The sequence below is a fragment of the Elephantulus edwardii genome, unplaced genomic scaffold (genome assembly GCF_000299155.1).
Source record: "Elephantulus edwardii isolate Elephantulus edwardi_28Jun2011 unplaced genomic scaffold, EleEdw1.0 scaffold00070, whole genome shotgun sequence".
NCBI lineage: Eukaryota > Metazoa > Chordata > Mammalia > Macroscelidea > Macroscelididae > Elephantulus > Elephantulus edwardii.
In genome coordinates, this window is record NW_006399820.1 from 3,413,375 (window position 1) to 3,424,760 (window position 11,386).

At 36.1% G+C, this 11,386-nt stretch overlaps 1 protein-coding gene across 3 annotated transcripts in view; it reads right to left on the reverse strand.

The window, feature by feature from the left end:
• Positions 1-11,386, reverse strand: part of MRS2 (MRS2 magnesium transporter) — a 32,684-nt gene that overhangs the window by 13,967 nt on the left and 7,331 nt on the right. Inside the window, exons 3-7 of one of the 3 annotated variants that reach the window (XM_006888652.1) lie at positions 7,981-8,017; positions 4,395-4,507; positions 3,491-3,664; positions 897-1,027; positions 181-297 (exon numbers count right to left, since the gene is read on the reverse strand). In XM_006888652.1, coding sequence (XP_006888714.1) covers positions 181-297; positions 897-1,027; positions 3,491-3,664; positions 4,395-4,507; positions 7,981-8,017 — 572 coding nt within the window. Of the gene's footprint in view, positions 1-180; positions 298-896; positions 1,028-3,490; positions 3,665-4,327; positions 4,508-7,980; positions 8,018-11,386 lie in introns of all 3 variants that reach the window. The other 2 variants (XM_006888651.1, XM_006888653.1) reach the window with 2 other exon arrangements.

Here is an 11,386-nt window from a genome sequence, read left to right on the forward strand (position 1 = left end):
TAATTTGAGTTTGAGACAATAATGCACAGAGTAAAATCTGAAATGTGGCTGATGAGTTCCCTCCTATGTTGTTGAGTCCATAAAGATGTTAGGTTTTTCTCTGAAAAAAATCAACCCCAAATACATCGTGGGGTAAATCTATCCTAAAAAAGTAAGCAGCTAGCAGAGTCAGATACTTACAAGACTTGTGGGTCACTCCACTTAGTCAAACATAGCTCTTCCAGCAGCTCTTCGTCATCCAGGATCTCCAAAATGGACTCTTTGAAAATTTTAATATCTGTTTCTAACTCTGATAAGCTGTAATAGTGGAACAGAAATGATCAATAACATAGACCTATACAAAGATCTCATTACAATAATAGTACCTTTTTAAGATATCTTATCAAGTAACCATTTATATATTTAAGGTATAAACAGACTTGTTAAAAAAATACTTCAACAGTTATCCTGCACATTAAAGACTAAATCCCCAAACCAAAGAAATGACAGAGAAAAATAAATAAATGAAAAATAAGTTTCAGTCTATACTATTTATCTCAGAAATACATAATTACTGTGAAGATAAGATTTTTGGTTAGGGAATTTTTAATTATAATAAATGTGATATAGATATTTTCATTCATACTGATAGAAACGTCAATATTTTTGGACAAAATGTTACATTCATCAATCTTAGCTGCTTCCAAATATGTCAATGAATGTAGCAGAGTAAATAAAGTAAAAATTGCTACTGTAATTAGCATGACTAGTATTTCTTTTTTTTATGACTAGTATTTTTAAGGCAGCAAACAATAACACTAGTTAGTCTGAATTTACCTTTCAGTCTTGAGTCTACTAAAGGGAATTTTAAAGAAATCTACCACTAACTCCCTACTAAATGAATCACTCATATTTACCTTTTGCCATTTTGTAGGAGGATATGCAATTTGCTTCTGTCTACTGAAGAATGCTTGGGATCCACCAAAGATTCCAATGTCTCAAGGATCACAGGCTGCAAAATGTTAAGCTTCCCCTGAAGAGTGTTGATCTAGATAACAACATGACCTTTGATAAGAATTAAAACAATTCTTTTAGAATAATCAGGGTCAGTGAATCCTGTGATTACAAACATACATCTTTAATAGTGAGAAACATTGTTAACATTTTTACAACATGGCCACTCTTTATTAGACTGTAAAAAAAAAAAAGATAATAACACATGCTGCCACATAAGCTCAGGCCTGGCTGACAGGGAATTTATGCTCTAAATATCTTCCCCAATATACAACAAGGACAGAAATGGGGACTGATTAATTTTACTTTTGTTAACAATACCTATGTTCTTTGTAAGAATGTAGTTCATAATTCCTACGGGTAGAATTCTTTTGAAAACTAATTACTTGAAGTTTGTAAAATAAAACAAATAATTATAAACCTAAAGTATATTTCTTATTCTGGTTATTATAGGCTTGACTGATACTCAGGAGGTTTACACTAGAATAGCTTTTCCAGTAATCCACAAGTCACTTCTGACTCATGGCAATTTCATGTATGTAAAAGTAGCTCTATGCAGATTTGGCATAAGTAGATTACCATGCCTTTCTTCTGAGGAGCTTCCTGACTAAAACCACTTTAGTTAGCACTTGAGCATGAACTGCTTTTGTGCCACCCAGGGACTCCAGGATAGCTACACCAATTTTTTAAAATACTTAAGTACCTCCAGTTAGCAAATATAATGAAACAGTGAAATAAACTGATAACATAAATTCTTATATATATTACTTATCTTAGAAATATACAATTACACATTTAAGAATTTTGTTTGTTTGTTTAGTAATACAACTACAATCAATGTTTATTTAGGGCATCAAGGAGTTAATTCCAGGTTCAAAAGTCCTTGGAGGTATGAGTGTGAGGCAGGAGAGGCTGGACACAAAAACCGAGGCAAACTTTTTTAATTAAAAGAAAGCCCAAATTCCCTACCAAGGAAGGTGTGGACTTAGCAGGTATGGAGGCTGCCAAGGGCCATGGACATGTGTTTGTAAAAGGACATTCACTGTATACAGTGGTCCATCAGCTGAGGCTGAGTTTTCCTTTATTGGAAAATTATCCTTTGTATATAGTGGCTGTCCTTGCTGACTGTGTAACAGCCATTCAGAAGAAAATCTTCCCAGGACCTCAGTGGATATACTCAATTTCTCCATTTTCCCCATGTTGCATTTCTAGGCAGAAGAAACTCATATCAGCCCAGTTTCTCTCTCCAGGCTTAATATGATTAAAAAGTTTCAACAACAGTGAGAACTTTTGAGAGCCTGCCCAGTATGTCAGTAACCATTTTGTACATCTCCCTGCTCTCCTTCTGTTTTTTCCTTACTTAGTTACAAAATACAAAACTCAAAGCTCTTGAATTGATCCTGATCCACAGTGACCCTGAATAGGTTTGTGATGCTGTACCCTCTAAATAGAAGCAAACTGCCTTTCTCCCATGGAGCAACTGCTGAATTTGAACAAATGATCTTTTCAGTTAATTTAGCCCAATATATAAACGACCATGGCTCCAATTTAGTCACCAGGCTCTAATTATTTACCATTTCCTTGGCTAGTTGTAGCTGGTGCTGTTATCGAATTAACCAGCTTGGGTATATTTGCTATCTCTTATTCAAAGGCAGTCAAAAGAAAAGGGTACTAGGCTACCCAATTCCCACCTACATCATGTCTCTTTTCCCCTACACTCTCTTTCTTCCCTACTTGGTTACTTCTGGCAACAATTCTTGCATGCAGCCAGCTAGCTGGGGGGGAAAAAGAGTGAAAATTTGTGGGAAGTAGCAAAGTAGTAAACAACCTTTGTTCAGGATCTGAAAAGATTCTTAGATATCAGCTGTTACCAATTTAATAGAAGAGCCATTAGAATAATCATGTGATTCTCTAAATCATACTATATTATAAAAAGCATCATTTAGCTGCCTCAAATAAGAAACTGATTTGGAAAGTATTAAAATAATCTGATGAATGATTAATGCTATAATTATCATATGTAAGCCATTTTCTTATACGTAGTTTAATTTAGAGACAAAACCGGAACAAATTAAACCTTCTTATTAACAATAATTTTTATATTTAGGCTGTGCCATATTTTTAATATCATCTTTCAATACAGGCTGTTCCATATTTTTAATAGCAACTGTAAAAAGAGTGAAATGTGTTTCATTGAATGCCATGAAATGACTTAGAAAAATATAACTGAGAGTGTGAAAAACAATGTATATGAACTCTGTAAGTAAAAATTTATTTAAAAACAATTAAAAATATATATCTGAGATCTTTTGTCCTACTTGATTAGGTCGTTAAGTTTAAAAATTAAGTACCCTGCCATTTAAGAGCTCTGAGGACGTTTTTGTTCAGAGTGATGTGGCCAGGAATATGCTAGGGTATTAATACCAACTTGTCTTCCTATTCAATAGCACATTAAAACTAAAATACATTGAAGAAACCAAATAAAAAACAAGCTCACCCAATATTGCAGGAGTGCTTCTATAGCTCTAAACTCAAAAGGTAAAGGGTATGTGACAAGCTGACCCTCTTCAGCCAATTGTGAAGGAAGTTCTCGGAACAGCCATTGCTCTAAATTTAAATTACGGTAATCTAATATAAGAAGGCACTCTGGAGTTATGACAGCTTTCAAATACTGTAAAAATAAACAAACAAAGGAAAACATATACATACACATATTACATACATTATCTATATATATGCAAATCATAGAGCTGTTAACTGGTCAAACTCTTTACTAATTCTCTGCTCCTCCTATCCATACTTCATAACATTTCTTTGTATATGGAAGCCTGATAGGGATCAAAAAAATCTGCTACTGTCAAGTCAATCCTACTCATAGCAACTCCCCAGTGAGCAAACTCACTGGGTTTCTGAAGCTGTAAATCTTAACAGGAGGAAAATGCCCATCTTTTCCACCCAGAACGGCTGGTGGATTCGAATGGAATCATTGACTTTTTAGTTAGCAGGGCAACATGCTACACATGATATCACTGTAGTTCTTTTATAGAGACCAATATTCAGTTGATAGTCTCTGTAACAATGTCTGCTGACATCTAAAAAGGACACATGTATAAAACGAATGTAAATAAGTCCCATTCTTACTAATAAGCTAACTTGTAAAATATCCTATGTTTTATTAGATATTTTTATTCCAAAATTACTTTAACCTCGCTACTCATCAAGACAATTGTTTTTCAGGTGCTACTGAGTTGGTTCCGACTCACAGCAACTCCACATACATTACTGCTCAGTCTTACATCACCCTCACAATCACTATTATATTTGTAGCTGCAACTTTTGTACTTTTTTAGGTAACTTTTTGGACTATGGTGGAGAAATGTATATGACACAAAATAACTTACCTCCATTCTCATGATAATCCTATTGTTTCTGGCTGTGATGCTCATTACATGCTGAAATCGTAAATCTCTGGCCTGAAGACCCAATTCTTGGTGTAATTCATTTTTCTTTCTTTCTAGAAAAGAAATGTTTTCCTTAAAAAGAGTAGTTGCTGCAGCACTCAAGAGCAATGCTTTAAAAAAAAAAATTACTACATAACTTGGGAGAGACCGGAGGACATTATGCCAAGTGAATGAACTCAGTGTCATGAGGACAAATATTATATAGGACCATTGTTGTAAACTCAGAAGGATAACTAGTAAGGGGAAGTGATGGGAACAGAAGAATGAGGGTGAGCAGTGGGGAAATCACAGGGTCACACAATTTGGTGTGTGGAAGGGGGGTGGTGGTGATAAAGGAAATGGGATAGAGCCGGCAGGGATCTGGAAAGACAGGGTAATGAAGGGCATGGTTAAATGGTGATTGATTTTATAAAACATAATGAGAATGATTGTATGAAACACAATATGAATGAAAGACAGTACAATGTATATGAACTTTGTGTACGTAAACCAATGTAAACTTTTTTCAAAAAAAGCAATACACAGATCATATGAATTATGAAGATATAAAAATAAAAATGCAAATTACTATTCAAAAAAGTAGTTGCTACGAGTTTAGGCTTTCAGGTCTGAGCACTCACCAATGTAATACAAATTTCAAAAACTAAATGAGCCTTTATGGATATACATTTTTACCTCAAACCATACTCAGACTAAAATTGGTCAAACTCTAATAACCCCCCTCATCCACACTTCATAAAAATTTTCTGTACATAAAACCTCCACAGGGACCAACAGCTTCTGTAACTATCTCACAAACATACATATCATAGCTATATATCATTAAAACTCATATTATCAATTTCTAACTACAAAACATTTTCTACTTTTTTCCATTATAACATTTAGTATTTTTTATTTCTTAATAGATACATTCAATTTTCTCTCTGTTTTAAAATAAAACAAAATGAGAAAAAGAAATTTCAGCTCTCTACCTCAACTTAACAATATATTTGTTCTGGTAGCATCTGTACATTAGTGTCAAATCTCATTTGTTAAAGAGCTGTGTCTTTTGAAAATAATATTGAAGAAAATAGCACTCAATACTCTACTAGGATCTCAGAAATGGAAGAAACAAGATTGTGGATTAGTGAGTGATAGAAGTAAAACTTGCTTCTGAAGTCACAAGAAAAAAGATTAAATGCAGTGTAGAAGGTTTGCCGCTATGGCTTTCTGTTGTTTAAAATGGCTATGCTCAACCACTGTTTAGCTAGTTACCTCAACTCTGTCTGGCCTGCAGGCATGTTAACCTGATTCAATTGCCTCCACTCAGCCTGACTAGGTCCACTTACATAAGGCTCTGACTGGGAGCTACATAAAAGAGAAATGATACCTCAAAAGTGGAGAGTCAGATGAGTCAGATCAACAAGGGAGTGGCGGCATGACATGTTGACTTAGCCCAACATTTCTTGAGGTTGAGAAAGAGAAACAGTTTTTTGGATGGAGAAGCACAGTGACAGCGGTCTGATTGGGACTGCTGCTAATTTATTTGGATGTATCTGACTTGTGACTACTGTTCCATAGAACCAGAGCCAGAGGCCTTCAATCCAAGATTGCTGGAGGACTGAGGGACTTTATGGTTACTGCATACTGTTGCCAACCTATATAGCTTGTTAATATCTGGACTGATGTATTGTTTGGTTATTGAGTGTACATTCTTGCTATTCTGTATTGTGGTGTATTCAATTCCCTAATATACCTCATTATCAAATCCCACAATGGTGAGCAGGTGAGCATGCTCGACCCGGCTGGCTACAACAGTACACAGACAGGGAACTTCCAGAAATTCAAGCAGGATGTGGCACCAGGAATATCACTGCTGATGTCAGATGGATCCTAACTGAAATTAAAGAACTAGAAGAACGTCTATTTGTGCTTTATTGATTAAGCAAGGGCATGTGACTATATGAATAAGTTGTGGCTGACATTGAGAAGAATGGGAGTTGCAGAGCACTTAATTGTGCTCATGTGGAATCTATACCAGGACCTGGAAGTTGTTGTGTGAACAGATCAGGGGAACACTGCATGTTTTAAAACTGAGAGACAGAGTTGTGTTCTCTCTCCATACTTATTTTATCTGAATACAGGGAAAATTATTCGAGAAACTGGACTCTATGAAGAGGAGGGTGGCATCAGGACTGGAGGGAGACTCATCAATAATTTGCTTTATGCAAATGATACAACCTTGCTTGCTGAGAGTGAGAGGGACTTGAAACACCTGTTTCAGACATCAAGGAATGCAGCCTTCAGTATAGATTGTATCTCAATGTCAAGAAAACAAAGATTTTTTTACCACTGGACTGAAGGCAACATCATAGATGTTGATGGATCAAGGCTGGAGAAAAGACTGAAACTGTCAACAGCTTCATCTTACTTAGACCCACAATTAACACCCTTGGTATGAGCAATCAGGAAATTAGGAGTACTAAGGTGCATCTGATTCAGGCCATAGTCTTTCTGGTCACTTGCTGGACAATGAATGAGGATGACAGAAGAAGTTTCGATTCCTATGAGTTGTGGTGTTGGAGAAGAGTACTGATTATCCCATGGATGTCCAAAAGAACAAACAGATATATTTCGGAGAGGAAGCAGCTGTCATCTTCTTTGGAGGCAAGAATTATGAGGCTTTGGCTCACATACTTTGAGCATGTTTCTAGGAAGGACTATTCCTTGGAGAGGGACATGATGCTGGGATGGGTGGAGAAAGAGAGGAAGTATAAGGCAGCACAGGGCAGAACAGAGTTCAGATCTTTTGTTCACAGGGTCACTATGAGTCATACTCGACTCAGTGGCACCTAACAATAACCAGTTAACATTGGGGTTTGAATTGGTGAAAGTTAGTGTAGGAACATGGGAGACCATGTCCAACGTTGTAGCTGTTAGTTTTGTGTTGCAGATGCTACTGATGGGGGCAGTTTCCCCTTGTGGAGTTAGTAGAGGTTAGAGTTGGCTGTCCCCATGTTGCCCTTGCTCAGTTTACAAAAACTGTTCTATTTTTAAAATCACTGTCCTTAGAGATCAAGGGCTGAGGTCCATTTGATTGCCATCCTATGTCCTATCCCTCCTGGTCTGCCAAAATTCACTGCCATTATAATGTCAGTGATGTTATGTGATTAAACATGGTACAGGAAGAGGATGATATAAGGAATAGGGCAGTGAAAGAGAGAAAAGAGAAAAAATGCTTCTCTGCCCTAGTTCTAATCAGCCTCTACTTTCTAAAATAGTCATTTAACATCCTATGAGAGCAAATGTAGCTCCTACCAGGGGGGGAAAAAAAAACCTTAAAAATGCACTTCTGGGCGAATAAGGACAGTAAAAGCATTGTCAGTTTCAATTAGAGTAGGTGGACATATGCCGAAAACAAATTCCTCCAATATACTCACATACACCCTGAACATTTTAAAACATTACAACTTCGTTATCTCCATCAGATTCACTTATTCACTGATTAAAAAGAAAGTGATTTAGGAAAAAAAATCATACTCACCAAAAGAAGTCACATTTCCTTTTTTGTCAAATTTTGTCTGAAGAGGAATAATAAACACAAATATTTCCAAATTAATACAATTAATATTTGAATATAATCTTTACTATATTAAAATGCAGATATAAACAGCATGCCTCTGGAAACTCTATGAACTCTGATAAATGACCATAGTTATAGAAAGGCTTCAGGCCTTTTGTTCATAGGATCATAATGAGCCATGCTTGACTCAATAGCAATCAACAACAACCACCCCTATTTCTTAAATCCAATACTGAATCAAGAATTAAAAAGTTCTCTCTCTTTGTTAAGGTCAAAATTGACTTTGGATAAACTGTTTGCCTCTTTGCCCTGGAAGTCTGACAAAGCAGCATCAATTTTCAGGCAACAGTGTTCATGGTAAAAACTGATGACTGAATGGTAAATTACACTAGATTAAGAAGACTTAAACACCACACCATAACAAGAGAGCTCTGGTGGCTTAGTGGCAAGAAGCTGCACTGCAATCCCATGGTTTGATTCCACCAGATGCTCTACTGGAGGAGGAGGGGCAATCTCCTCCTGTGCCAGTCAGATCTGACTCGACAGTAGACACACACAAATATTACCACGACTACCACAAAACCAAAAAATCAAAACAATACCCATTATTAAAATAGCTTTTTAACAGAACCATGTTCATGATAGGGGCCAACAAACACTCTGAGACAGTTAACATGAAATATTGGCACTATCTTAAAGTCCACTTTGAAGATTTTGTCTCTTTGCACTTGACATGACATTTCGGAACTAGAGAAATCCCTAAGCAGGTGCAAGAACTTCTTCTGAAAAGGTTGCCCTGATTTATTTCCTATCCTGTTATCCTTCTGAGTAAACTAGGAATGAGTATAGCCTGTCCTGTGAATCTAAATGTCTAGTTGAGTCTATGGAGGCTCTATGGTAGGTATTTAATAGGAAGAGTCTCTTCTGATATTTTTTTAAAAATGTTTCTTTTTTTTTCAATTAACATTGTGTTTTATACAGTTATTCTCATATATTGTCTTATAAAATTAATTGCAATTGATCTATACCCACTATTATCCAGGCTTTTTAGATTCTCACTGGATCTTTCTCATTCCTCCACCCCTTTTCTACACCAACCAAACTCTGTGATCTTGTGATTTTTTCACTTCCTCTTCCCTCTTTGGATATCAATACACATCTTACTAGTTATCCTTCTGTTTTTACCATAATGGTCTTATGCAGTATTTGTCCTTACAAGCTTGAGTTAGTTCACCCAGCATAATACTCTCTAGCCGCTCCCATGTTATATATAACATAACAGTATTATTAGAAATTGTTGCTTCTGATGCTGCATAGTATTCCATTGTGTGAATGTACTACAATTTCTCAATTTGTTGATAAGCTTTTGGGCTGTTCCCATTTTTGTGCTATTGTGAATAATGCAGCTATGAACAATGATGTGCAAATCTCCATTTGTGTCTCAGTTTTGTTTTCCTCAAGGTATATTTCAAGCAGTAGAATAGCTGGGTCATATAGAATTTCTACATTCAGCTTTTTTCAGGAAATGCCAAACTGCCTTTCAGACCACCCTTTTACAATCCCACCAACAATGTATGAGAATTTCAATCTCTCCACATCCTCTCCAGTATGTATTGCTTGTTATTGAACTTGGCCACTCTACTTGGGTGAGATGGTGTCTCTTTATGGTTTTGATTTGCATCTCTGTTATTGTCATTTCTTCTTGTGTCGGTTGGCCATCTGAATGTCTCCCTCTTTGAAAAGTCTTTCCATATTTTTGCCTATTTTGTAAATGGGTTATCAGTCTTTTTCTTCTGGAGGCTCTGTAGTATTCTGTAAACTTTTGTTATAAGACCCTTGTCTGAGATGTCATGCCAGATGTTTTTTTCCGTAAGTAGGTTTTTCTTTTCACCCTATTGGAAAAAGGTTTTGATGTAAACAGGGACTTAATCTTCAGAAAGTCTCATTCATTGATGTTGTCTCCTCCTGGATATGCATCTTCTGATATTTTTAAGAGAGGATACAATGCATAAAATACATGTAATTTCTATAAATTAGAGAGAACAGATTTCTCTAATGCTTACCCTTGATCAAGCTGGAAATCTGTCAAGTAACATTTAATGAATCTCTCTGCACTAGCATATTAGTATGAACTAGCATATTAATTATTAAACATGTATTTAATAGGCATATATTAATATATATATGCAATTTAAATATGTATTTAACTATCAAACATGCATTTTGTAAAAGGTATACTGTAAAAAAGCAAGGGACACATGGAAATGGACATACTTGGCTTTAACCAAGTCCACAAAGGGGAACTGTCCCTGTCAACAATAGCCACAACTCAAAACCAATTCCCATGAGGTCAGACCTTTTTCTACTTATCTCAGCACCAATCTTAGTGTTTTAATGGACCTGAAATCCATTGCTGTAACTCACAAACCACACAGAACCTTATTAGCCAAAGTAAAAAAAGGCTAGAATTCAGTTTGGCAACAGGATACAATCCTTCAGGACAGCAGCTGATATGTGCTTTCAGGTACCTCAGCCATGACTCTCAGTCCTGCCTATTATGGCTCTCTCCCCATAGTCTTCCAACAAACTTGAGCAAAGGCTTTTAGTTCTGGTTCCATGGGGTAGCAGTCCCAAAGTCCACTCTGTCCCTTGTTACATCTCTGGTTTTCTGCTTTGACTGCTATGGCTGCTGCTCCCATGGGCCCTGTTCTGGCTGGCACAAGAAACTATGGCCCCAAAGGCTGCATTACATCCTCTTGCTTCTTCTTTGCTGGTGGTGAGATTCTCAAATTCTGCTGATGGATTTTCTCAATTTTATGGTGAGACTAGCCAATCCCCTTGAAGATAGTCTAACACACTCTTTACACATTCCCATCCATTTACATGGCAAAGTCAAAGCTAATGGTTAGGAAGCCATTTTGAACAATAAATTTTTAATGTCACATATACTTTATGATAGAGTTTTGGTCAGTTTATGATAGGTTTGCCATGGAAATATATGCAATCAATAAAAACTCACCAATAAGATTTTAGCTTGCTTCTCATGAAGAAAGATAAGAGTATGAAAAACATAAAACTTCAGTGTTTAAAGGAAATTTATAAAAGGATGCTTTACAGTTTGCGTAATACAAATTAGCTTTTTTAAAAAAATTATTTCACACATATCTCTAAAAATTTTGAAAATAGTTTCAATAGCCTGAAATGAAAAATCTTAGGGAAAAATATTATACTAATGCTTTATGGAATTCCTTTCATATTTTTTCCTTAAAAATAGATCCATGTATGCTCATCCAGCCATTTACCGCGGCTTTGTTCACAAAAGCAAGGAGTTGGAAACAACCTAAGTACCCATCAACAAACCAATGGA